The sequence below is a fragment of the Rhodofomes roseus genome (genome assembly GCF_022264815.1).
Source record: "Rhodofomes roseus strain CIRM-BRFM 1785 chromosome Unknown C8Q71scaffold_4, whole genome shotgun sequence".
In the NCBI taxonomy this organism is placed as follows: Eukaryota; Fungi; Basidiomycota; class Agaricomycetes; order Polyporales; family Fomitopsidaceae; genus Rhodofomes; species Rhodofomes roseus.
The window spans coordinates 1,021,921-1,046,960 of record NW_025952960.1 but is presented as its reverse complement, the minus strand read 5'-3'; the positions used below and the strand labels follow the sequence as shown (position 1 = coordinate 1,046,960).

The following is a 25,040-nucleotide window of genomic DNA, read 5'->3' as shown; positions in this document are numbered from 1 at the left end:
CGACACGTCCGTCGTTTATTGAGGATAACTCCATGTCAATGCACTCAACTCACCCCTCAGGCCTGTATAGACTGCCGCTGTTGGCATTGGGATATGTCTGCACAGCATCATCAAATCACCACAACGACTGACGCCGGCGCCGACTCACCATCGGTTGCATACCCTAGGCCTGCTGGATAGCTATGGGCCCGCATCGAATAAGATCTTTGCGCCATTCCCCGAGGGTACTTGAGTCTCAGCCATGTATAACCCAAGTATAACCTGAGTTGAGTGAGCGAACTGTGAGCGAAGTCGTGTGGTGACTGCTGCCATGATGCGATCACAGGGACAATGCCGCATGCTCTGAGTTCAATGAACTTCAATCTGCGTAAGGAGCAAATGAATACAGACCTCTGCAGACCTCACTGAATACTAAATATCTGCTAAGTGATCAGCATAAAGGGCCCTCGACGTGATCAGGATGTTCAACGTACATTGAATGTAAAATGCCCGTTCTGCCGCTGCCCTGCTGCAACCCGGGTAAGTAGGTTCGGAACAAGCCGCCTCCTCCACGTGGTATTTTGTGCTCCGCACACGTGGCCGCTCGAGGACACCGCTCAGCGCTCACACCGCGGGCAAACCAGGTTTTTCGGGCTCCGAAAATGCTAATAACATCGGTCCTCCATGGGAACCTTTTCGGAGAGCTTGACTGACTCCGAAAATGCTCCTACATTTCTCATGTTCGTAGCATGTTCGCCGAAAACACGCATGTTTGGCCTCCGAACATGCTGAAATCGGCTGAAACGCATCATGTTCGCAGCATGTTCTGACAATATTCGGAGTCCGTAGAGGTTCCCAGGCGGGACCGATGTTCGTAGGGGTTTTCGGAGTTCGAACAACCTGGTTTGCCCGCGGTGTCAGCTCAGACTAAGTTCGACACGTACCAGCAATGTACCGATGACATCAGCTATAGCTCGCTCAACCTCAAGACGCTTGTGCGTTTCGGGTTTTTTCCATAACCTTGTACGATGAGTTCAACGGACATGCCTCTGCTTTAGAACGGGTCATCGGATTACACTGCCAACCTCGCGGCTATCGGCGGGTTCGCAAATGCCAACTCTAACCTGGTAGCCGGCACGGTCAACTACGCATACATCGGCGGAAGCCAGGGTGAATATACGTTCGACCCATGTTGCAGAGGCGTTGGCAGCTTTCTGACGGTCTCCGTCGCCCATAGCCTCGCCGAACGCTCCGGCCCAAAGTGGCGCCAACTCCTTCACCGCCGCGTCGGGCACTGTCAAGCCATATGAGAGCGACATCTGGACGATCGACCCGACCACGGGCGCGGTCACCGCGCAGTGGGTCAACACTGATGGAAGTGCGTTACCCTTTGTTCGCCGTGCGCTTGAGAACATGCTAAACAGCATGGTTGTACTTAGGCACACCGAAGACGTACTTCGCGATCGCCCAGAATGTCGTTATTCTCACCGCTGACCTTTCCCGTTACGCAATCTCGTTCGGGTCCATAACTGCCGTGGTACGTGTTCGAGTCCAGCATTGGTGGCGGTCGATCTGATTTGTGTGCACAGAGCGTCACGTTTGTCCAGCTGTCGAGCTCCGTCGTGCCCGTGACGACGACCGTCTAGAGAAGACTATCTCTACGTTTTCAAACTGTGGCATTTCAGGGATTTTCTGTGTAGCGTTTCAGACATCTCAGCTGCGCATGCGATACACCGTACAGTAAGTCGCCATAATTTCATATCATAGCTGCCAACAGTATTTGCATAGACCTCACAATATAGAGGCCATTTTCCAGAGTTGTGGGGCGGCGAGTATGTGCATGCGCACATGCAGTACTGTGCCGTTGCGAGTCGACGACGATTTTCCTCGAGACTTGCAGAAGTTCCCATTGGACCCGAGCGATCGTGAACTTGAAGCACTGTTGCTGTTCGAGTGTTGTTGAATTCGCCGCATGTTGCCTTCACTTGCTGGCCATGCAGATGGAACGAGGCCATAATGGCAACCGACTATGGTTTCGTCAGAGTATGTAAGTTACTCGAGCCCTGCTTGCGGAGACGATGTATTGACTCGGAACCCCCTTTCCATATCTTACAGCCTCACCTATTCATACTGCTACAAAGCCTCTCGGGTATCGTGACGGTCCGGCCCTGCGCGCCGATCACCAGCGTTCAATGTCTGTTCAGTCGTTGTATTGCCTGATCGCTCGAGGATGGCTCAGCGCATCAACTCGTCTGTGCAGCCGACACAGCATTCTACTGCTCCTGGCAGTCTGAGTGCGCTGGTAGTCACGCCACAGGGGTATGTCTGTTCACTCTCAGACTTCATTGATCGTCGGCTGATCCCCGAGTGCAACCCGAAGCAGCTGCCAGTGCATTCTTGTTTAATGCCGTACTACATGCGTCTCCTGGAAGATTACCTGCCATTGCACAACGACCCATTAGACGAACGGCGCCCGATGCAGCCGAGTGCGGCTGGAATGCACAGCTATCGTCTGAACATGATCATGAAGGTCGCGCTCGAGCTCTTCCCGGACATCATGCCGAGCTGCGGTATATGCCTATTCTCGTAAGACGCAATGTTCGTGCTGAGTTGACGCTGCGCTATCAACCTTGACAGGAGTACTTAAGGATGGACAACATCTCGCTCAATAACCATCTCTTTCCTCTTCGATTCTCTCTTTGACTCCGAGACTACTTCCTCAACCTTGACTCTTCATCACGATGCAACGTGTCTTGCTTTCTGGACTGGCCTTGGTGTCTGCAAGTTCCGTCTTTGCTTCCCGATTCTTGTACGGAGATTACCCAGTCGTCGCTCTCTCCTATGGTGTCTTCGAGGGATTCACCTCAGGCAATGTCTCCTCGTTCCTGGGTATTCCGTATGCAGACCCTCCGTGAGTGTCCTGCTACCTCGATGAAATCCGTTCGCTGATCGTCACCGATCTACTCAGCGTCGGCGACCTTCGCTTCAGACCTGCACGCCCGCCGAAGCCATGGATCGGCGTCCGGAATGCTACCGCCTATGGTGCAGCTTGCCTGCAACAGGGTACCATTGGTAGTTCACAAGCTGGACAACTTCCGTTCGCTCTACCACCGTTTACGTATCCCATCGCGAACGTTACTCCTATCATCAATGAGTCGGAGGACTGTACGTATTGATATAATCTTCTTGCTGGCCTGCAGAACCGACTTCCGTGTTTCGCGATAGGTTTGTTTGTCAACGTTCTTACGCCTGCGTCAGCGCAGCAAGATCACGGACTTCCTGTTTTGATGGTACGTTATACCTGCAGTGCCAGATGTATACGCTGGCTCATGCAAATGCTATAGTGGTTTTTTGGAGGTACGTACAGGGAACGCCCTCGTATTAGTGTTATATTAACACTTGTTCAGGCGGTTACGAGACAGGAGACTCCTCTTCGTACCCGGGCGCACCAATCGTAGAGCGTTCTCTCGTCCTGAATGAGCCAGTGGTCTTTGTCTCGGTCAACTACCGTCTGAATGGTGAGCGTCGTCGAATCCGCTCATACTGTCTGTCCATGCTCACAAACATCTTGGTACGCAGCCTTAGGATTTTTGGCGAGCGCGGAGGTCCAGGAAGCAGGTGCAACGAACCTTGGGCTGCGCGATCGTAAGTAGTCATCATCCTGTCGTGTATATGAAGCTTGAGCTTCGAGACAGAACAACTGGCAATGGAGTGGGTTCATGAGCATATCTCCGCCTTCGGCGGTGATCCTGACAAAGTCATCATGTGGGTAATCCGCTGGTATGAGTCGCACGCTAGCTATTGACGATCTCGCCACTGAAGCTGGGGAGAGAGTGCCGGATCGGAGTCCACAGGCTATCACTTACTCATGCACAACGGGTCTACTCGTGGCCTCTTCCGCGGCGCTGTCATGGTACGTGCAGCCTGACAGCTTATCAAGTGCAAGCTCAGCGTCTCACCGGTCGCGGAAGGAATCGGGATCTCCGCATGCCATCTCGAACGTCTCAGACGGGCAAGTCTACTATGACGAATTGGTGCAGTCCACGAATTGTACTGGCGCAGCAGACACCCTGGAGTGTCTCCGACATGCGCCCTTGGAAGCGTTGTGGGCTGCGGTCAATGCTACGCCGAGTATCACTTCCTACCAGAGTAACAACCTTGCTTGGCAGCCTCGCATTGACGGCAACATCATTCCGTACAACCCTTCACGCATGATCGAGGACGGTGTCATTGCAAAGGTCGGCGTGAACCTCATATACTAGATGGATAGATCTGCTCAGATCGGATGCTAGGTGCCCATTATTGCAGGGGATTGCGAGGATGAGGGTACGATTTTCGCACTTACGAGTTTGAATGTCACGTATGTAGCATTCATTTCATCGTCAGTGTGGCCCACTAACAGACCCATCACAGGACGGACGACGAGTTCCGTCAATACATACAAGTGAAGTGAGTCCCCCGTGCTCGTGCTATGAGCGCAACTTACCTGAATGGATCTCAACGTACTTCGAATTACAGCTATTTATTCAACCTTTCGGATAGCGATATCGATGAGGTTGCTCAAGCATACCCGGCTGATCCAAGCTTGGTACGTGACAGAACGCGCTCGAAATTTGGCTGTCTAGTTGCTGACATTGCGGTAGGGCTCTCCGTTCGGAACAGGTTCCATGTACAACATCACGTATGTTCCCGCTTCAGCTGTTGTTTTTGTGTGAGCTGACGTCAGATACCTGCAGCCCTCAGTATAAGCGCATGGCGGCTTTCATAGGCGACGTCATCTTCCAGGCGCCACGGCGGTTCCTTCTGAAGCATGCATCAAAAACTCAGAATGCATGGGCTTTCCGTAAGTGAAGCGACCTCACAAGGCTGTAGCTCAACAACAGACCTGATGGACATGCGACAGGCTTCAAGAGGAATGATGACCCCTACACTGGCGTATATCACACCGCCGACATCCCGGAGTTCTTCACAGACATCGACTATATAGGGACGGATGCACTGAGTACGTCTGCAGCTTGCGATGCCTGATCATTCCATTTCGCTGAGCATTATGCACATGCAGTCTACTTCGCCCACTACCTCAACCCAAATGCACCTAGTAATGTTGCATCGAACGTCAGCTACTTGTCAAACATCACGTGGCCGCTGTGGAACTCGTCCATGGACGCTCCTCCCTTGCTGACATTCGTCGACCCCGTACCTTCGGTCAACATCACGGAGGATACCTATCGTTTGAACCAAACGGACTTGTTAACTCAGCTCTTTTTACAGGTATCGTAAGGTACTCTTTGTCAGTAACTTTTCAGACGCCTAAGTACTTAAATCGTTTTAACGACATCCCACTCTGTCCACTCCCTGCAATGATATGTATGCGGAACATTGACGATGTATGACGTTCAATTGCTTGAGCCGACATTTTTTATATGGGAGCTGTAACGGCGCCGAACGGGGGGCTCAGACTTCAACGAGTGATGGCAGGGCGCGACACTATCAACAAACAGTGTCCTCTATAGTATGGTCTGAGTGTTCGTCATGTTAATGGTTAATATGAAACAAGGCTCTCGTCGCGAGAATAGCTTTCGTTTTCATCTTCTCCGGCACCGGGATTTGTAGACACTACCTGTTGCATTGAAACCTGATGCACACCGGTACAGCCGACGAACCGGGTACAACAGTGATAAGTATGTCTATGCATTGAGATCGTTCTTGGGTTGATTCTAGCCGCGTCCTATTCGCGGAAAGACACAGAAAGCCATTGCCGACGGACTCGGACTTAGCAGATGGCTTGCACAATTAGTCACATAAGTACCCCATGAACGTGGGTTGTCTCGCTACCAGATACCTTACTTATGGGGAATACAAAGGCGCGGAAAGCACAGCAGTCGTCTCAGACCGAATGAAACTTACCGCGATGGCCGAGAAGGCTAGCGTATAAAGGAGGGAGAGAGGTCCGTGTTGTGGCAGGATTGAAGCAACACGAACACCCAACTAGACCGCCACCAAGATGTCTTCTCCCCAAGTATGGTTCAGTGAGTGCGTTCCTCCTTGTCATGCGTTATCAGATCATTCATGAAGTATCCGCAGTCACTGGGTCTTCCAGCGGCTTTGGCCGGAACATGACAGAGCTCGTACTGGAGAAGGGCGATATTGTCATCGCCACGCTCAGGAAGCCTGAGGTACTCGCGGACCTTACAGCCAAATACAGCTCCGACAAGCTCCTCATCGTCAAACTCGACGTCTCCAAGCCCGAGGAGGTGAAGGTGGCGTTCGCCGAGGCCGTGGCCAAGTTCGGGCGCATCGACGTTGTATACAACAACGCAGGGTTCGGCATACTCGCGGAAGTGGAGGGGACGCCAGAGGAACAAGCGCGTGCGATGTTCGACGTGAACTTCTTCGGTGCTGCCAATGTCAGCAAGGAGGCAGTGCGCGTCTTCCGCGACGTCAACCAGCCGCAAGGCGGTCGGCTCTTACAGATGAGCTCGATGGCTGTCTACGGTAACTCCCCAGGCATCGGGTACTATGGTGCCAGTAAACGCGGTGAGCTTTGAAGGGGGACGAATATATGCCTGTACTCACATCCCTGCGCGACCAGCTTTTGAGGGACTGAGCGAAGGCCTTGCCGCTGAGCTGGACCCGGAATGGAACATCAAGGTGAATACGCACCGTCGTCATGACCACAGGGCGTCCGGTTGCTTACTTGGTTGCAGGTCACTCTCATCGACTCAGGCGGGTTCAGCACGAAGGGACTGTCCAACATCTTCCGCGTCGACCCTCACCCCGCGTATACAAAGCCTACGTTGGCGTCGGCAGTTACCCGACGCTACCTGGCCACCGAGACATTCCCTCCCGGAAGACCGACAGCCGCGGGAGCGGTGAAGCTCGTTTACAGACTCGCTGCGCTAGAGGACCCTCCGCTGCACTTCCCCTTGGGGAAAGATACTATTGGAGCCCTTAAGAAGAACACTGCTGAGCTTCTCGCCGGTGCAGAGAAGTTCGCGTCGTGGTCGGAGAATCTGCCAACGGAGTGAAGGCAGAGTGGTGATTGGCATCAGCGAACGGGTTAGAAAAACACCTAGATGTACTCCCCCGGGCCTTAGACTCGGAGACAGTGGTACTTATATGAAAGCCGATTGAACCCTTGATCGTATTTTGTCCAGGCATCCATAAGTTGACAAGCGGTGAGCTTGAGGAATGGGCGCTGGCGCAGGGTTCTCGTCCACCATGGGCAGTCCACCATGGCCAGAAGTTGCCGGAGACAAGCGTACAATCACTAGGCGCTCAAGCTGCCGACGCTGCGATCAGATCGAGATCTGGCGCACTGGCCCGAATTAGCAAGTACTTAGGTTGTCGAAGTGAGCCCTCCGAATCGACCATCCAGAGGCTGACCGCTGACCCAAGGCTGACCCCGTCTCGCCTACGTACAGCTATGTTGTCAGCCATAATGCTAGCCTCATTCAAACCAATAAAAATAGCACAGAATACTCGCGGTTGTTCCCTGTCACTTTTCCTCCCATTCACCGACCTCGTCAAGACTCTTCCACACCGGCCTTCGCGCACACCACACTCCTTCAAGTCACACTCAATATAACCAAGACATATCGAACTAGCAAGATGCGTACCACTGCCTTTGTAGTCCTTCTTTCCCTCCTCTCCGGGCCCGCTCTCCTGGCGAACGCTGCTTCGGCACCGTCAGTCAGCGCCATCCCGACCCCGCCGAGCCGCACGCTCTCTCGCCGCACCGACAGCTCGAGAAAGGGGGGTCACCTGCTCAATCCCGTGGATGTAAACCTGAAGGCGATCAAGGGAGCTCCTGTGGTGCCGATGACAAACGCACAGAGGCTCAGGCGGGGACTCTCCCCCAACAGGCCAAGCTTCTACCGATCTGGTACTTTCAGCTGTCTTGTCGCTTCATATTGAGTCGGAACTTACGCATCTCGTTAGCGCAAAGCCTCACCGCGCGTGCCTCTCCCATCCCGGATCCCAACCCTGGTTGTACCACTAGGACGGGAACGCTCCTCGTCTCAGGGGCGGGTGTCCCATCAGGAGCCATCGTCTCGCGCATCCCTAACGATTTCGGAGAGTACGGTATCACCACGGACGCCGCTGACGCTCTGCAAATTCAATACGCTGACTGCGGCAACAATCAGCCTGTCGATCTGGTGACACTGGTGCGAATCTTCCCATCAACTTGATCTATCTCCGCCAACTCACCAATCGTGCTTTGACTTGTAGAACGGTATCGCCGACTTCACTTTCTTCGGCGGGATCACAGGCTTTGCGAGCACATCCCCAGACCTTGACCCTGGCTCAACCAACTATGCCTACATCGGTGGCGTCACTCCTAGTAAGCCATTCAGCTTCACCGTTCTGCGAACTACGAGGCGCTTACTGTACATGCCTGCCAGCCGCCCCTCGCTCGCCCCCGGAACCTGCCGCCAACTCGTTCACCTTCGCGACGGGCACCCAAGAAGACATCGAGAGTGCCATTTGGCGCGTTAACGGTGCCGACGGCGCTGTGACTGCCCAATGGTTCAACTTCGATGGCGGGATGCCTGCCACGGACATCGTGTACTACGAGCCCGAGGACTTTTTGTTGCTCTCGGGCGATGCGGCCGCGTTCGGGGCGGAGTATGGGGCGAGCGGCGTTGTCGCACTTACCTTCGTTCAGGTTTGAGCCATGCGACGGTTGTAGTAATTGATTCATATCTGCAATGGGTATTTGTATTGTTGATCTTCGCATGCGATGAGTCGTGTTGTGTTCGGGAGTAGCGCGTCACCCAGAGTTGGACGCTCTTGAGCCAAGACACAAATATTTGCGCATCCCGTACTTGGACTCCGACGATGATAGAGTTGAGTGGTAATGTGTAAATCATAGCGCAGACATAGAAATGTACTCGCATTCGTACGAATTGACCTCGGTTGTGGGAGAGACAAGATCGTCAGCAGCAGACGCGACTTGTTGAATTCGCGTCACTGACGCGTCTGTGGCGTGGCAAATCACACGTGGCGAGCAGCCACCTCACGCGAACCGAATTCACTTCAATTCAGAACATTGAAAGGCTCTCTGAATCCTTGTCACTCAGACATCATCATATCAGCTGGTATTCCCTCACACTGCCTGGTGATACGAGCACTGGCACCTCAACGCATGCTTATGCATGTAGCTCTGATTCTGTTCTGATCGAAGCTTGTCCATGGATTTGCCTCACCGAACCTCATGTACTATCTGATTCTGCCGATTCTCGCCTGTATGCCCACTCAGGCAGCTTTCAAGCTCAAGCTTACTTGTGCTAGCGAACACGGGATATATACAACCACAGCCTTGCATTAACCCGGACTGTCCGATTGTATTCGTAGCTGTTCATTCTAGCTTTGGAGCTACTAGTACTGTAAGTAAGTACGCTCGCTGCCGCTTTCGTATCAGCTGATCACGAAGGGGTAGAGATCCTGAACTGCCATTCATTTCGAACAGACGTTGCGTTGAGACTTCAATGCATCCTCAGGTCTGTCAAGACTCAAACCACCTTCGCCCGGCGACCGTGGTTTCAGTGAGCCTAACTAGTAGGAAGTGGCAGCGAATGAAATGTTCTTGCCAAGCCAGCTTTCGTCGCTGAAAAAAATGCCCTCTCTTCTCCAGACTGCATAGATCGAGGCCAAGCATTGCACCCGACCGTGCCTTCGGGATTGAAGCCAGTGTGGCGCAACAGCGCAACTTTCCTTTTCGGACGATACTAGCGCTCACTTGGTGGGCGGCCATGGACACATACCTGCGTACCCAGACGAATGGTTGCAATGGACGCAGCAAGGGTCAGGTCCCTTGAGGAACATCATCAATAGCACAGGTGCGTCGGTTTGCGGAATGGCCGATTCGCGGTGCACCTTGTTCGACCTGTCGTCCTGAAGGCACACCGCGCTTAATTAATTGCGGGCTTCAGGCACCCCCGGATCCATTGGGTCTCGACGCTGTACCTTGAATGTTGCCTCCGCGATAAAAGTTACCCGCGCGAGTCGGGATGCGTTGGGCTTTCTTTTCCTCTTTGTCTGCCCAGGCTTCACCGCGAGCCACCCTTTCCCTTGAGGCCTAGCTTCGTCGTCGCTCTTTACATCCTACATCCTCTCCTGCTCCTGAAATCCAAGACTACGATGCGCTCTGTATTTCTCGCTTTTCTGGTGGTGTTCTTCGCGACCGGTGTGGTTGCTCATGTTGCGCGCGTCTCGCGCCGGGAGGAGCTCACGCTCAACCCGACGAACGTCCATGTCAAGTATCTGGCGCATGCGACGCGCACGCTGACGAACGCGCAGCGCCTCGCACGCGGACTTACCCCTGCGCGCCCCAAGTTCCGCTCCAGTAAGCTGTCCACTATCCGTATGCCTTCGGAGCTGACCACACTCGGGGGATCATGCAGATCGGCGTCTCGCAAACCGTGGGCTGCCCTCGCAGACTCCGACGACGACTAGCACGCCTTCCCTACCTACGCCTCCGACCTCGAGTGCTTCCCCGGCTAGCAGCACGGACACCGCCGCCAGCACTAGCGCCGACACCACGACCATTAGCACCGGCACCACCAGCGCCAGCACCGATACTACCAGCACTGCGACCGCTGCGACCACCAGCGCTGCCCCGACACCCTCGTGCACTGCTTACGTTGGTCTGCTCCAAGTATCCGGTGGGTCGTACACCGGCCAGTACATTTCCTCCGAGTCGAACAATTTCGGCGAGTACACGACGACCGGCGACTCTTCGAAGGCTCTGCAGGTGCAGTACCAGGAATGCGCCAATGAAATCAGCTATACCTCTATCAACCTCAGGACGCTTGTGCGTTTCGGGCTTTTGTCATAACATTGGACGATGAGTTCACCGGACGTGCCTCCGCTATAGAACGGGTTATCGGACTACACCAACCTCGCGGCTATCGTCGGGTTCGCAAATATCAACTCTAACCTGGCAGTCGGCTCGTACAACTACGCATATATCGGCGGAAGCCAGGGTGAATGTACGTTCGACCCATGTTGCAGAGGCGCTGGCAGCTTTCTGACGATCTCCGCCGCCTATAGCCTCGCCGAACGCTCCGGCCCAAAGTGGCGCCAACTCCTTCACCGCCGCGTCGGGCACTGTCAAGCCATTTGAGAGCGACATCTGGACGATCGACCCGTCCACGAGCGTGGTCACCGCGCAGTGGGTCAACACTGATGGAAGTGCGTTGCCCTTTATTCGCCGTGCGCTTGGAAACAGGCTAAACACGTTGTTGTACTTAGGCAAGCCGACCACCTACATCGTGATCTCCGACGGTGTCATTCTTCTCACCGCCGACGTTACCCGCTTCGCAATGACGTACGGGGCCACAACTAGCTTGGTACGTGTTCGAGTCCACTGTTGGTGGCGGTCGATCTGATTTGTGTGCACAGACCGTGAAGTTTGTTCACCAGTCGACCTCCGCCGTGCCCGTGACGACGATTGTCTAGAGAAGACTCGCGTGAATTCACAGGAACAACCCTGTCTCGACACTAATAGATTGTTATGACTGTTGAGGCTCTCGAACCGTGTAGTCACCGTAGCTCATGTTTGACAACGGACTTCTAGACTTCATTCCTGACAATGGGAGCGTCACGGTTACTCGATACCAGCTTAGAGCTTAACCTTATGTGTCCATGTTGCAATGATCTGAACGTTCAGCGCTCGCGCTCAGCTGCGTCCCTTGCTCTCCCGGTCCGAGCAACTTGAAGGCTCTCGCACTCCGAAATGAACGCTACCCCCTTCGACGGCTGTTGATTGTTGATAATATGACTTGCCATATGTACCAGTCTTGGTGTGCGAGCTTGTGTGATGTTGTGCCGTCGTCTTCATCATCGTCCAGCCTGAAGCGGCTGACACCTCACACGACCTGTTAGCTGCACCTTGGCTGCACCCTCTCGCTTGACTGATGCGGACCAGCTCAGCAGTGGCGAGCCAGTTGAGCACACCTTAAAGATGCATGCCCTTCCTCACTCGCGACTTACTGCACTGGGCGTCGCCGACGCGCCCTCGTGCAGAATATACCACTATACAGTGCTGTCTCCATATTTGCACCACAGATTTTGATCCCACAATACACGCCTACCCCTTATAAGCCTCCCGTGCACCCATTCTGCGGCTCCTGCAATGCACCTTTTTGCTCCAGGTCGTGAAAAGTACAACAAACAGCTCTCATACCCCGCGTATGCAAGATACCGCATGGGACGGTCTTATGTCTCTTCTTCAGAATCATCGCCATCCTCAGACGTCGCCTCACTAGCGTCGACGTCAGCCTCACCATCCTCGTTCAACTCCACACCGGTGTCAACGGTCCCCGGCGCAGGGAACCACCCATAGCGCCTGAGGTCGACGCGCAAGTCGCCCATACGCCCGACGTTGACCTCTATGCCCTCAGCTTCGAGCTCCTGGCGCTGCCTATCGGCGCCTGTAGTGCCTGGTCCGCGCGAGGATATCATGCCAGACGACGCGATGACACGATACCAGGGAATGGGAGGTTGCACATCAGGGGAGACGAATTTTAGGGCTGGGAAAAGGGTGTTCAGGGACGGAGAACTGACAGCGCCCCAACACGAGCAAGGCGGTGGAAGCTTACCTTGTCCGACGTGTCGAGAGTGGCGAGGCATTCCGAGGAGCTTCGCGATGTGTCCTAGAAGGCAATGATAGGACGGAGCTTGAACAACCACCGGTCTTTGAAGAAGGAAGGTTGATCTTCCTTACCGTACGACGTTACGTGCTGTGGAGGTATTTGCCGAGCTACGTGATACACCTGGAGATTCGCTGTATCAGCCCGAGCTGTCAACTAGACTCCAGAGGCAATCAACGAAGTACCGCTGCATGAAACTGCGCACTGTCCATGGTGTTAAACCAACTCGCTAGTCGAACGATATGTGCGGGCTTGCATCAATAGCAGCCAGACACAGCGGCTCAGATGGAGTCCATGGGTTGAATAGACTCTGAGCCTGGGATAGTAGGAGGAGTCAACTCGGATTTAAACGGAAACCTGCCACTTAAACTAGAAACAGGCGCTCGTGTAGATCCTGACTTCGACAACCATCATCCTCTTCGAGTCTTCATGGATGGATCTTGGATGGATCCTTGGAGTACCGCTGTTGTAGGGTGACATGATCTCGTAGCTCAATCATTCAATCAAGAGGGTGCAGCATATGCCACTCACAGCCTACCTATCGCGAACCATACAAGATTCGGAGCATATCGAGTACTCGTATGAAGGGCCCTGGGCTTCGTGTTCTCGGATTGTGTGCGGTGAGCGCGACTTGTCATGTCGTATGCACTTTAATTTTACCTATGATAACAGAGAGGGGCGCGTCTGCTGACAAGCCTTGGACGAGCCCTCTGGAGGTCTGATGATATCACGCGCACGCAGGTCTTGCGGGCGGAAAGCTTGCGGAAACCAATGTTTACCCGTATATGGCGATCAATGCGGCCTAGGTACCTCGTCAAGCTAGTCCGTCGTCATCGTGTGTCGCAGGCAAAGCGATTGCCAGTGTAGGTCGCACGTCGATCTTCCATCCACGTATCGAGCAGGCATTACATATCCCCTTGAACGTTAATGTATGAAGTCCCTGACGATCTTCATACTACGTCGTTCAGACGTGTTTGAACCCTTGACGCTTATGGAGAGATCGTCCTGGAGATTCACGCGGGCGGCCCGTGCTCCAACCTCACGAGTTGGTCACATTGGTCGAAGCATGATATCCTCGTGACCAATATGCTAACTCTGTCTGTCTTCCCTAACCCGGCAGTATCGTGCTATCAACCTATTCTTCGAATGCAGGAACAAGTGGAGACAGGTGGGATATGAGGTGTGCGTGTTCTATCGTCTTTTGGAACCAGTGCTTCGACGACTCACCGCCTTCCTTTCAGGTCTTTTGGTGTCCGAATCTACCGGCGCCCGCATGCGGTACGATAGGCGTGCCTCTAACTTCCCCACGGGGCGCCTCCGCGTAGCCCCACGCTTTCGCCAGAATGCTATATGCGTTAGATCGCTCCTCCAACCCCTTCCAATCCTGTGAGATGCTACATACCGTCCTGAGCGGCCGTCTGCGGCCGTACCAATCTGTCGCCTCCCGCGATTTAACGGCTATCCGCTTCCTCGCACATGATCATGCTACCGCGTCAACGCCACCTTGCGCAGGTCGGCCCAAGCTTGCTCATATATAAAGCAGCAATGCGGCCGGAGAACCCCCGCTAAGCTCGCCGTTCCACAGTCCTCGTTCCGCGACATCGCAGCGACCTTCAAGGCTTCGAGTCGCACCATGACAATACTCCCGACGAAGCTGGGCGTGAACGGCCTGCGCGGCACCGCGCTCGTCGCGATGCTCACCTCGGTGTGCTCGATGGGCTTCTGTCTCTTCGGCTACGACCAAGGCGTCATGTCCGGCGTCGTCATCTCCAAGTACTGGCTCGGGCAGATGGACAACCCCAGCACGATCATGGTCAGCACGATCACCGCGCTCTACGACATTGGTGCCATCGTCGGCGCGATTGCGGCCGCGTTCACGACCGAGCCACTCGGGCGGAAGAGGACGCTCATTATCGGTGCAACGATACTGCTCATTGGCACCATCCTCATGGGCAGCTGCGTCGAGAGGATTCAGATGATAGTCGCGAGGATTCTGACCGGGATAGGTGAGCTTCTAAACACCGCGTCTTCCCCGCGGTCCGAGACTTACCCACCACCTCGAAGGCGTCGGATACATTACCTCCGGTACGTCCCACCGTCCTGCTAATGTCGGCGAAACTTCGCTCACTGCTTCTGCATTCCATTGTTTTCAGTGACGCCCGTGTACCAGAGCGAGGTTACGCTGCCGGAGCACCGCGGGTGGCAACTGTGCTGCCAGATGTCCTCGATGCTGTTCGGGCTCATGATAGCGTATTGGATCAACTACGCGTTTTATTTTTACAACGGACCAATACAGTGGCGCTTCCCGCTGCTGTTCCAATGCGTCTTCGCCATCTACGTCATCTTCGTAACGATGTTCATGCCCGAGACACCTCGGTGGCTGATACGCCACGAGGCCAGCCCCGCACGGGGAATCGAGGTGAGTACTGTCCACACCGATTTTGGTAGGCATCCTAACGAAACGGTGCATAGGTCCTGGCGCGGCTGAGAAATCTGCCCACTGACCACGAGGTGGTGGTGAAGGAAGCGCAGGAGATCATCGATGCACTCGAGCTGGAAAGTAAGGAAGAGGGTTCGTGGGGCGACCTGTTCAAGAGTGGCGGAATCTCCGCGAACAGGCGGTTCTATCTCGCACTCGGGATCCAATTCATGCAACAGTTGACGGGTATGCATCTTCTCGAAACGTCAGCCCGCCCCAATGCTAAGCCGTGTATCGTGCGCAGGTATCAACATCGTGACGTACTATGCTCCGACGCTCTTCGAGTCCAGTCTGGGCATGTCGCAGGAGATGGCGCTGTTTCTCGGGTGCTGGCTGCAAGTGTGGTACATCGTTGCGTCATTCGTTACGGTGAGCAGGGTGTCAACAACCTTCCGAACTCATATCTCATTCGCGACATAGTGGTACACCATCGACCGCGTGGGGCGCCGCAAGCTATGGATTACCTTCGCCATAGGCCAGATGATCGTATTGGTGCTGGAGGCGATCTGTGTCGCCGTCGACACCCCGAGCGCGAGCATTGCCGCAGTGTTCTTCGTATTCCTGTACGAAGCATTCTTCACCTGGGGTAAGCTCCTACATCCCAATTGTCTGCGTATACACGACTGAGCACCACTGAACAGGGTGGATGGGTACCGTATGGGTCTACCCTGCTGAGATCCTGCCTCTCAAGATCCGCGCGAAAGGAGCTGCACTCGCAGCTGCCGCTGACTTCTTGGGCAACTTCCTGGTACGCAGCCCTCGCTATGGCATCTTCCGGGAAGTAGTCTGACCAGTCATTCCGTACTAGGTCGTCGAGATCACTCCTCCCGCCCTCGACAACATCAAATGGAGAACCTACATCATCTTCGCCGTATTCAACGCCGTCATCGCCGCGATCGTCTGGGCGTGCTACCCCGAGACGTCAGGCATCCCGCTTGAGTCGATCGACGATATGTTCCGCGCTGAGCGGAGCGAGACGTCGAGCGAGCAGGACGTCGTGAAGGGAAGCTGGACGAGTGCCCTCCAGTGGAGCGCTGTACCGAGAGCAGATCTGGCTGTGCAACGCGCGCGAGCAGAGAGACGTACAAGGACGGTGGGTTGCGGCGGTATGGAGGAAGCCGCTATTGCCAGTAGCAGTGTATCGAATGCGGACGAGAAGGTGGCAAAAGTGAGTGTGGAGGAGAGGGAGAAGATGGCCGAGGAGAGAATGGAGACCGTAGAGTCATGAACGTTTCAATGATTCCCCCAGTGACCATGATTTACGTCGCAGTCATGTCCATGAAACTGTATTGTACTAGATGGTTGTATCAGTGATCGGACAGAGCAACTTTTGCACTACAAGCACTGCTGATGATTGATACATACGCTCCGATCGAAGGAACACGATTGTTCATCGCAAGGCAATATTCTACTAACTGACTGTACAGATTTCTTGAGATTCTGGTGGATCATATCCGTGGCTGCAAGGAGCACGGCCACGGTCACGCAAGAGAGCTGAAACGAAACTCTTACTTTCTGCCTCGCTTGTTCCCTCTCCCGCGCCATTGAGTACCACCCCTCGACTCAGTATGTATGCCCCTCACCGAGACATCCCGACCACGCCCACCGCGGTCGCCTCCATCGTAACCGCGAATCTGTCCACGAGTACTGTCACCAGAGCTGACGGTCCGATCCCGTTTGCCGTTGTCGTTCACCCGTGCACCATGCCCCTCGACATTCCTCCCGGCGACGCTCGCCCGCAGGGCAGGATGCTGGCTGTAGTCCACCTCGCTGACGAGGCTGCCCTGGACCGCGAGAGCTTCCCACCTCTCTCGAGACTGCTGGGCAAGTTCTGAACGAACAAACGGGGGCACTTCGTTCCGCGGGGGCAGCTTCCGGCTCGAATCGACAGGCTGATTGCTGGATTCAGCTTCGATACGGGCTTGATACCGCGGTTCCGTTTGTCTCCGTGCCTGCGAGCCTTCTTCTCTCCGGTCGAATCGCTCCGCGTGCCGTTCTCGTGAGCGATCGCGGTGCGCCACGTCCCACTCCACCCGCTGCCCGTCACGCTCATCCTCGGGGCTGCGGGGCATCCGGTTAGGCGGGATGACGACCCTGTAATAGTCGTATGCAGCGGTCACGTATGTGGGAGGACGCGTTTTGGGGGGCCTCCAAGTTGCGTGCGCTTGTTTCTCAATCTCACGTATACACGCGAGCTGGAACCTCTCCCATCCCGTACGAGTCGAAAGCGGGGGCGCGGGGAAGCTAGCATATAAGGACCGCATTCACTGTTTCAAGTGTAACAGAACGTAAGAGGTGAAGTACTCACCGAGCACCTATGTGATTGAGTACGAGTCGCTCTGCACCGATTTTCCCTGCGAACTCGCCTGCCATGGCAGGAGTACTATGCCCTCTGTCGCGCGTCTTGACATTGACAATCTCGGCCTGCAGAGTGGGTTTGCAATCAATCGCGAGCTATATCCGCGTTAAGGGACAAGACAGCTCACGGTTCTGTTTTTGCCAGTCTTCTCCTGCGGATCGACCGATGGCGGTATGTATGCATCCGTCGCTTCGTGAATCAGCAGGGATACCGGTGTTCGTGCGATGAGGCTCCGCACGTCGGGTGTCACGGTCGCGTCTTCAATCCCAATCGACGCGTCACCCGGTGGCGAGTCCACGTCTACGTCCATGTCTACCTCGATAGGTCGGGTCGCGCTGCCGCTCGCAGTAGCGGTGGCGTTGGCAGAGGGCGGGTCAATGAGGGGAATCAAGGCATCCGCGTTGAACGTATCGCCGAGAATGACGAGCTTGCGCGGAGTGGGGATCGGTGTTTGCAGTGCAGCAGGCTCGTGCAAGTGAGGAAGCTCACGGATCACGTAGCCAATGCAGGGGTCGCGGTGGTCAATTGGCCCCGCGTCGACGACGACTTTTCCGAAGCCCTTCTGTTCCGACGACGAGCTCCACCAACCGGATCCGGAGCCGATGTCCTCGTCGACGATCCCTCGCCAGAAGCCTTGCGCGTCGCACCGGATGTCTTGGCCCGGTGCTTCGTTATCCACCAGCCGGTCTTCCTCGGTCGCGCCGTGGTCCGAATCATGAGGAACGTCGCCAGGGCAGGAAGGGGTTTGGTCAGCGGTGAGAAGCTCGTGCACGGCGTAGCGGTCCTGGGAATGCGTATGCGTGAAGAGCATCTGTAGTCGCAGGAAACGGCGCAGCCCGCGAGGGCCGAAGATCTCGATGCGAGGCGGATCCGTTCGGACTTCGGGGTCATGTTGAGGGTACTCGTGTGAAGCAGCTGAGGCTTGTGCGGAAGATGACGATGCGACAGGTTGGTCTTTCGCGGTGGGTGGCGCGAGCGCGGGAGGTAGTTGAGTCGCATGAGGTGACCGGGATCGTGCTCTAGCTTTGGGAATACCAAGCGTATTACGGAGCAGCGTGAGGACACCTGCTGTGTGATCGGCTGTGGACACAAGGGCATTGGTCAGTACCCTCAACGCGAACATCCTGGTGAGAACATCTGGCAGGTGCAGCCACACGCCTAATGTCGTCGATCGATGTCTATGAAGACCAGGCGTGCACAAGAAAGCGTCGAACAGCCAAGCTTTCTCGGTCATTCTTCCGGTAGAGGTGATGTGCTATCATGTAGGTCGCGGCAGACGAGCCCTCTCGAGGTCTTCCCTCAGGATCAACTGCGAACCAAGAAGAGGCCAAGAAATGCCCATTGGCTCCTGCGTCGACGTCTGAGGAGCAGCATTGTACGAGCAGGGCCTATCCACATGGGCGCCTGTACTTGGGCCACGGTCGTGGTTAGCTACGTCTGAACAGAGACATACACCAATTGCCGAGTCAGCGCAACAGACTGTTGGCATTTGAACGTGATATCGAAGAAGTGCGCCAGACACGGAAGAATCGAGAAGAGGTGTAGACTCTATCTGCACACACGGCTTATGCACAAATGCACGGGAGCAGGGACTGCCATCATGATGCTGCGTGCAACAGTGAGCGATAGCGAGAGGACATGGACTCCAGCTCCTACAAGGATGACCTCGATACGTCTCAATGAAGACTGTATCTGTGCGCCAGTATGCCGAGCATGGCCATGGACGGTCTATTGATGGAGATGGAGTAGTAACCGGAGATGGTTCGTGCGATGATCTCAACCCCAGAAACGCCTCGTCGAACAGGCGTTGCAGACAGCAATGGCATGTCGCGTAAGGGTAGAAGGCTCACCATGCATATGAGTAATGAAGACTTTCGTCAACCTGCTGAGCTTGACACGATCCCCGCCGCGGAAAGGTTGTTGCAACACTTGCCTGACCGTGCCCTCGGCGCAGTCCACCACTAACGAATGTACTGCTTAGCCACCCGTCCCAGCACCCACATGCAAAGTTCTAACATCATTACGCACTCCATAATGTCTGATCTCCGAGTGCATCCACGACAAGACTTGAACAATTGCGCGTTTCGGTTGGTCCGCCGCCACTCGCCGTTCCGAGGAAGGTCACGGTGATGTCGTGCGACATCGTCTTGGGCCTGCGTCCCTGGTCTTGGTGCGAATACATTCGAAGCGAGATATTAAACGGTTTCTTGTATATTGCGCGGCTTGTATATGATGAAAAGAGTTGGGAGCAAAGTCGGATGGTGGTAGACATAGAAGAACAAGCGCCCGCTCACGCCGAGTTATGTAGCGAGCTTCGAAGCGAGTTGGCAACTGGGGATACATACGAGGGGCATTCATTCGGGGGATTCTGGCCCGCAAGTCAAAAAAGTTTAGCGCCGGCCCCCGAACACCTGAGAGACCACCACCAGTCCGATAAGATGCTAGATTAGATGAGATTCAACTACGATTACAGGCGATCCTAGCGTCGGGCGCGCGACTTGGGTCCTCCTCGTTCGACTACAGCGGTTGACTGCGATCGCATGCGCTTTTTACCCTTCGTCTGGCTCGCCTTCAACTCTTCGCGATACGCCTCTACCTCGTCGCTGTTTGGAATCTCGTGTTGCTTCCGCCAGTCCTCCGTGACGTCTTTCGCGATCCGCATCAAGCTCTCCTCCTCGATCGATATATGCATGTCGACTGCGAGCTGTAGCGGAATAGGCGGCAACTCGTGATCATCGGTACAGTGCTCCTTCGCAACATGGAAGAGCACGTTGTACTTCCAAATAGTGCGCGGCTGTCCTGACGGGCCAATCGGGCACAGAGGGCAGTGTATCGGTACGTTTGTACACGGAGTGGCCTTGCTTACTGTCTTGGCTGCGGCATAGCTCATTGATGTGTAGTGGTATGGACAGCTGCAAGCAACTGACATGCTGTTGTTCTTCTTGGTTAGCTGAACGACACACCCGTCCATCCCGCAGAAGCCGCAAGGATCGACGCCGAGCTGATCATGAAGTCGGCAGGTGAGTGATTTTAAACATCGATCCTCAGTCAACGAACTCACCTTCGCAATGTACGGCACCTTTTCAACTACTCCTCGCATTGAAAACAAGATATGGCGTCCGATGTGATTCCGCATGTTCTTAACAGCCTCCTTACTTCCACAGATTAGACAAGGGACGACATCCGAGCCGGTCTTCTTCTCGATTGTGAGCCAAGTTGGTACATCAAGGACGGTGAACACGTCATTCCCTAGGAGTATGCCGGTAAGTACTGGTAGCCCGCCATGATTGCTATCTCACAACGTACCTATTGTGTCCTGATATGGCAGGCTTTGGGTGGATACTGACGGTAAGTGCTCGATATTTGCGATAATGTCTTCCGTGTTGGGGGAGAGTGCTTCCCATGCGAACGTCAGGATATCTTCCAGTTGTGTCCTTGGTACGGACCACGTCTTCGCGATTTGTGAGTCCTTGCCATTGGCATATCTCGGGACAATGGGCTGATTGACTTGATCGTTTGACAGACGTAGGGCAATGATAGTCGGCCCGAGTGGATGAATCAAATGGCCAGGTATGTTGATGGTATGCTGACGTTGCATGATGCGCTGACTATTGCTTTGTGAATCGAGCCGGATGTACGAGTGAGTCCACTGCCAACTGCACTTCTCAGCAGGGTCGGTAGATGGCTCCGGCGTGAACATGTCGAGCACCTGGACTGTAACTGTGGGTGCTGATGCCCTGTCCTCGAGATCATCCACGCTGATGCACGATAGGAAGGTTTGATCATCACCGCTTCCACAACGGAACCCCGTTATCTCTACGACGGCGAGGCAGATAGTCGATTGCACACGCAGAAGTGACGCTGCAATATCGCCCGTCTTGACGAGATTGCCACTGGTGAGTTCGGAGCTATTCCACTTGTCTCCGCCACTCATATCCTCGAACGTTACGCCACGATTTCGGAGCGTTCGAAGGGGAACCTTCCGCGCTCGGCTTGACGTGAGTAAAGCCGTGACAACGGAAGCCTTCAAGTATCTCTTGCCCTCCACCGTCACGAAGCGATCCTCGGACGATGTCATCGCCACATCGTCTTCGAGGTCCTGCTCTGTATCTGGCAGGAAGTCCTCAATGCCAAGGCCCACTGGCACATCGTCAAATTCATTGCCGTTGTCTGAGTCGCTGACATCCTGTGCAGATGCGTGGACTACTGCATTTTCGGGAGTGTGTGCGGATGCTGTGATCTCCTCGATGTCGTCGCCAGGATCGTGCCTCACGCCGACATAGGTACCTTCTGGCCGGAGCAAGTCGCAGTTGTCCTGATCGTACAGCGATTCGAACGCCTCGGCTGCGTCCGGTCCAAGAAACTGAATGATGACTTGTTCTGCAGTGTAACGACCTCGCGCCCATTCTGTTGCAACATCGACTTCCCCGACGCGAACATCACCAGTCCACGAACGGGGATTGACATGATCTATCCCGAGCGCGTCCTTTAGGTCAAGACGCCGGTGTCCGCGGTCCCAATCAGGTTCGCTTTCGAAGATCAAGTCAATCATGGTGGCAACGCTGAGCTTCTGGCACAGTTGCAAGACATCGAAATTACGGTTGTGATCCTGTGTGCGACAGTTGCCAAACAGGGATTCGAGACGGTCTGTCCCTTCAAAGATGATATGGAAAGGTATGTCGTCGTCCAGGAGCTGCAGGCGCAGTACCGTGAAAATGATATTTTTGACAATTGATTGGGAATCAGCGTAGAGACCTCCGTTCATGAATGCTGTCCCGTGTCGGACCCACAGGACAGCGACCAGATGTGAGTATGTTGCGAGAGAATGTATCTGTTCTGCCAGTGACATACTGATGGTCACAAATGGCAGGACAAAGAAGCCGAGGACGCGGGCAAAGAAGGAGAGGATATGGCGGCGGTGGGATCTCCCCGGAAAGAGGTCGTGCAGAGGGCGGGGCGCGTGTTTCTCAATGTTGAGTAGCTCCTGTATCAGATGGACCGCTTTCGGAACGTTTTGCTTGTCGGCGGGGTCGAGAAGCCGGCTCGCTTTTTCCGGAGACATATCCGGCAGATCTCTCAAGTGCTCAAAAAAATCTGTCGACTGTAGGTGTGTGTCATCAATCAGGATGCCTCTTGGGTTCCGTATAAGCGTTGCAAAGCCTTTGTGTACTGGTAAGCGAATTTGTACAGTGCTGCACTGTATGACAAACTTACGTTTGAACACATGTTTAGGGTCACAGGTGGCAACAATGCCTGTCGCGCTAGTCATCCGGTTCATACCCTTGAGTCTGCACAGCCGGCTCCCAAGCTCTGTCTCCGCAGGTACAGCGTGTGTCGAACAGATGATATGTTTCGCGAGGCGAAATGCGGCGTCGCCATCACTTGCTAAGGCCCAGATCGTGCCCCTGACAGCTTCGCCGTGCGGGTCGGTACGCCACGAGTCACAGAAGTCCCACAGCCAACGAGCAAGTTGCTCGCCCGTCTCGTGCTTGTTTGATGGTGAGACTACAAGCGGTAAGGCGTTGTAGTGATCGACTCGAGCGTACGGTGCGATCGACACGACGGTAGCATCCTTCCCATGAGAGCACACTCCATCTACGAGTGCATTCTCAACCTTCTGCACATCCTCGTAGCTCTTGACCTCGAGTGACACCTTACTTGCGTCTTCTCGAGCCAGGCCTGCTATCGCGTTCCGGGATGGGAGGTAGCGACACCGCTCCTCAATTGCGATCCCATCGACCATGACTACAAGACCTGCAAGCTGCTTTGCACGACCATATCTCGGGGGAAGTGGGTTGTGTGCCGGATTGCAGAGTGAGGCAAAATTCCTCTTGAATTCGGGGCGTGTTGGGGTGCTGATGGAGGGGTCAAGCTCAGGTACCTTCATACGACGGCCAACAGTCGGCCCAGACGGGAATCTTTCCGACTTTGAGAGCGCAAACAAGAGTCGTGGACCCCCAAGAACCTTCGACAGGAATGCGGCCTTGATTTTACGCTCGTCAAATTGTCCCCGATCGCAGTATAGACCATTGATGGCTCGATCGATCTGAGCTATCAAAGCCTTAGGGCTCGCGCCCTTGCGCAGTGCGACCGACAACAGGTGATGAAGCCGCTGTATGTCGTTATTCGCCAAGAGAACCACCAGCCGCTGATGATCGTTCAATTTGCCTCGCAAGCGCGAGAGACTGCGATCTGCATCGCGGCACTGCCATTGTGTCAATGTAAGTCTCATTGTCATCTACGAGCAAGCTAAACTAGTACATTACCTTAAGCCGCAATTTCCGATTCTCGCTGACTACCGTCCTACATACAGCGACAAGCTGTCTGTGGTTCAGATATTCCCAAGGTGTGTGGTCGCTCGCGGATTTGGCTCTGTTCAGGAACTTTCGGTATCGATCCGAGGTTGGGATATTCTGACAAGCACTACAGCAGATATTAGGGCTGTCGCTCGCGGCTGATACAGCTGAGCGTGCACAGTCTGTCGCTCGCAGACGGAACCAGTTTCCGTTTTCAATCCCAATCGGCTCCCATGGGTACTTGCGGAACGCATGCTGATGATACGGATATGTGTCCCAGACCGATCCTGCCTTCCACTCGACAAGCACGCCTCTGCATCCTCCTCCCTCAGCGGCAGCGGGCCATCTCTGCTCCAGATCTACGGACTCGGACCTGCCGGCGCCAAGTGCCGATTCGATTGGAATTGTACTGGTGCCAGCTTCTGTGGAGGCTGCGCCAGGACTTGGCGATGAGGCCCGCAGGTCCGCAAATGACGTGGTTAGTTCGCCAGCTATCTCGGGACTGACTGAGCCCGGATCGCGGCTGAACAACTCGAAAGTTATTGGCTCGACACTTGCAACGCGGGATCCCGATCGAGATGGCTGGGGTGTGGGAGGTACTGTGTACAGTGGTAGTGAAGGCATGGTTGGCGTGATCGGTTCGACTGGATGCATCGGAGGGGATCTCGGCATGCCAAGTGCAGGATCGTCCAGTGAGCTCGGGCCAGGCTGAGCCTGAGTCACGCCGGTATGCTGTGTACTGAAGAGTGCTGCCCGGGTAGCTGCAGCCGCAGCTAGTTCTTGTTTCCGTAGGGCCTTTCGCTGCAGGTCGTCACAAGTAGCGGACCCGCGATGCTCGAACAGAGAATGATTATGGCCGTGTTTAGTCAACGCGATCTTTTTACCGCATAGATCGCAGGAGACCATATGTCTCCGCTTCCTCTCGTCCCACTCAGTCTCGAGGGTAGGACCTCCGGGAATCGAGATTGTATGAGGAGCAGAGAGATCCGAAGGGGCGTCCATTGTCACGACTCGTAGTACGGCGGAGAGCTCTGACTATACACGTACGCACTGTAATATTCTATTCACTCAGCATGTGTACGCCGCATGCAACCCACGATGCATCAAGTCTGCAGGTGGCTGTTGCTATATATGGTGTTTGATCGATTGCACTTAAGCGCTTCCTGAGGAGAGGGATTATATTCAACGGGCGATGCATACCACCGAGTTATCACCACAAGGGTGGTACCCAGTGATTGATATAAGTCTACAGAAGACATGTAAGAAATACT

General features: G+C 54.7%; 9 protein-coding genes across 9 annotated transcripts; 6 read left to right on the top strand and 3 right to left on the bottom strand.

The window, feature by feature from the left end:
• Positions 1-764: 764 nt before the first annotated feature.
• C8Q71DRAFT_854724 (uncharacterized protein) lies at positions 765-1,625 on the top strand (the record flags this gene model as incomplete). Its single annotated transcript, XM_047927091.1, has 6 exons — positions 765-791; positions 858-974; positions 1,038-1,149; positions 1,217-1,357; positions 1,419-1,516; positions 1,569-1,625. The coding sequence occupies 6 exons, from the start codon at positions 765-767 to the stop codon at positions 1,623-1,625; spliced, it is 552 nt and encodes a 183-aa protein (XP_047782332.1).
• A 736-nt stretch (positions 1,626-2,361) lies between these two features.
• C8Q71DRAFT_741873 (sterol esterase) lies at positions 2,362-5,404 on the top strand. The gene is made up of 16 exons (XM_047922837.1): positions 2,362-2,890; positions 2,948-3,144; positions 3,205-3,269; positions 3,324-3,336; positions 3,387-3,497; positions 3,559-3,624; positions 3,675-3,744; positions 3,802-3,892; positions 3,951-4,217; positions 4,272-4,339; positions 4,393-4,428; positions 4,498-4,567; positions 4,623-4,660; positions 4,716-4,822; positions 4,883-4,981; positions 5,042-5,404. Exons 1-16 carry the CDS (start codon positions 2,721-2,723, stop codon positions 5,257-5,259), a joined length of 1,686 nt encoding a protein of 561 aa, XP_047782331.1. The 5' UTR covers positions 2,362-2,720; the 3' UTR covers positions 5,260-5,404.
• Positions 5,405-5,737: 333 nt separating this feature from the next.
• C8Q71DRAFT_741872 (uncharacterized protein) lies at positions 5,738-7,343 on the top strand. The gene is made up of 4 exons (XM_047922836.1): positions 5,738-6,008; positions 6,064-6,516; positions 6,572-6,630; positions 6,687-7,343. Exons 1-4 carry the CDS (start codon positions 5,984-5,986, stop codon positions 7,005-7,007), a joined length of 858 nt encoding a protein of 285 aa, XP_047782330.1. The 5' UTR covers positions 5,738-5,983; the 3' UTR covers positions 7,008-7,343.
• An 83-nt stretch (positions 7,344-7,426) lies between these two features.
• On the top strand, positions 7,427-8,912 carry C8Q71DRAFT_741867 (uncharacterized protein). The gene is made up of 4 exons (XM_047922835.1): positions 7,427-7,864; positions 7,921-8,147; positions 8,212-8,323; positions 8,385-8,912. Exons 1-4 carry the CDS (start codon positions 7,591-7,593, stop codon positions 8,651-8,653), a joined length of 882 nt encoding a protein of 293 aa, XP_047782329.1. The 5' UTR covers positions 7,427-7,590; the 3' UTR covers positions 8,654-8,912.
• Positions 8,913-9,929: 1,017 nt separating this feature from the next.
• On the top strand, positions 9,930-11,790 carry C8Q71DRAFT_427196 (uncharacterized protein). Its single transcript, XM_047918487.1, has 6 exons — positions 9,930-10,327; positions 10,386-10,795; positions 10,859-10,973; positions 11,035-11,175; positions 11,236-11,333; positions 11,386-11,790. The coding sequence occupies exons 1-6, from the start codon at positions 10,123-10,125 to the stop codon at positions 11,440-11,442; spliced, it is 1,026 nt and encodes a 341-aa protein (XP_047782328.1). The 5' UTR covers positions 9,930-10,122; the 3' UTR covers positions 11,443-11,790.
• A 138-nt stretch (positions 11,791-11,928) lies between these two features.
• Positions 11,929-12,962, bottom strand: C8Q71DRAFT_741862 (DNA binding methylated-DNA-cysteine S-methyltransferase). Its single transcript, XM_047922834.1, has 4 exons — positions 12,821-12,962; positions 12,710-12,758; positions 12,585-12,638; positions 11,929-12,515 (listed from the first exon to the last, which is right to left on the bottom strand). The coding sequence occupies exons 1-4, from the start codon at positions 12,845-12,847 to the stop codon at positions 12,202-12,204; spliced, it is 444 nt and encodes a 147-aa protein (XP_047782327.1). The 5' UTR covers positions 12,848-12,962; the 3' UTR covers positions 11,929-12,201.
• Positions 12,963-14,095: 1,133 nt separating this feature from the next.
• Positions 14,096-16,482, top strand: C8Q71DRAFT_427326 (uncharacterized protein). The gene is made up of 8 exons (XM_047918489.1): positions 14,096-14,641; positions 14,700-14,720; positions 14,789-15,054; positions 15,108-15,300; positions 15,359-15,483; positions 15,535-15,700; positions 15,756-15,862; positions 15,923-16,482. The coding sequence occupies exons 1-8, from the start codon at positions 14,269-14,271 to the stop codon at positions 16,340-16,342; spliced, it is 1,671 nt and encodes a 556-aa protein (XP_047782326.1). The 5' UTR covers positions 14,096-14,268; the 3' UTR covers positions 16,343-16,482.
• Positions 16,461-19,845, bottom strand: C8Q71DRAFT_741855 (beta-lactamase-like protein). Its single transcript, XM_047922833.1, has 5 exons — positions 19,502-19,845; positions 19,324-19,434; positions 17,601-18,553; positions 17,423-17,538; positions 16,461-17,358 (listed from the first exon to the last, which is right to left on the bottom strand). Exons 1-5 carry the CDS (start codon positions 19,743-19,745, stop codon positions 16,623-16,625), a joined length of 2,160 nt encoding a protein of 719 aa, XP_047782325.1. The 5' UTR covers positions 19,746-19,845; the 3' UTR covers positions 16,461-16,622.
• A 107-nt stretch (positions 19,846-19,952) lies between these two features.
• Positions 19,953-24,889, bottom strand: C8Q71DRAFT_829766 (uncharacterized protein; the record flags this gene model as incomplete). Its single annotated transcript, XM_047926345.1, has 8 exons — positions 24,829-24,889; positions 24,596-24,771; positions 24,302-24,413; positions 23,791-24,066; positions 22,688-23,678; positions 20,780-22,633; positions 20,619-20,722; positions 19,953-20,516 (listed from the first exon to the last, which is right to left on the bottom strand). The coding sequence occupies exons 2-8, from the start codon at positions 24,769-24,771 to the stop codon at positions 19,953-19,955; spliced, it is 4,077 nt and encodes a 1,358-aa protein (XP_047782324.1). The 5' UTR covers positions 24,829-24,889.
• Positions 24,890-25,040: the final 151 nt, after the last annotated feature.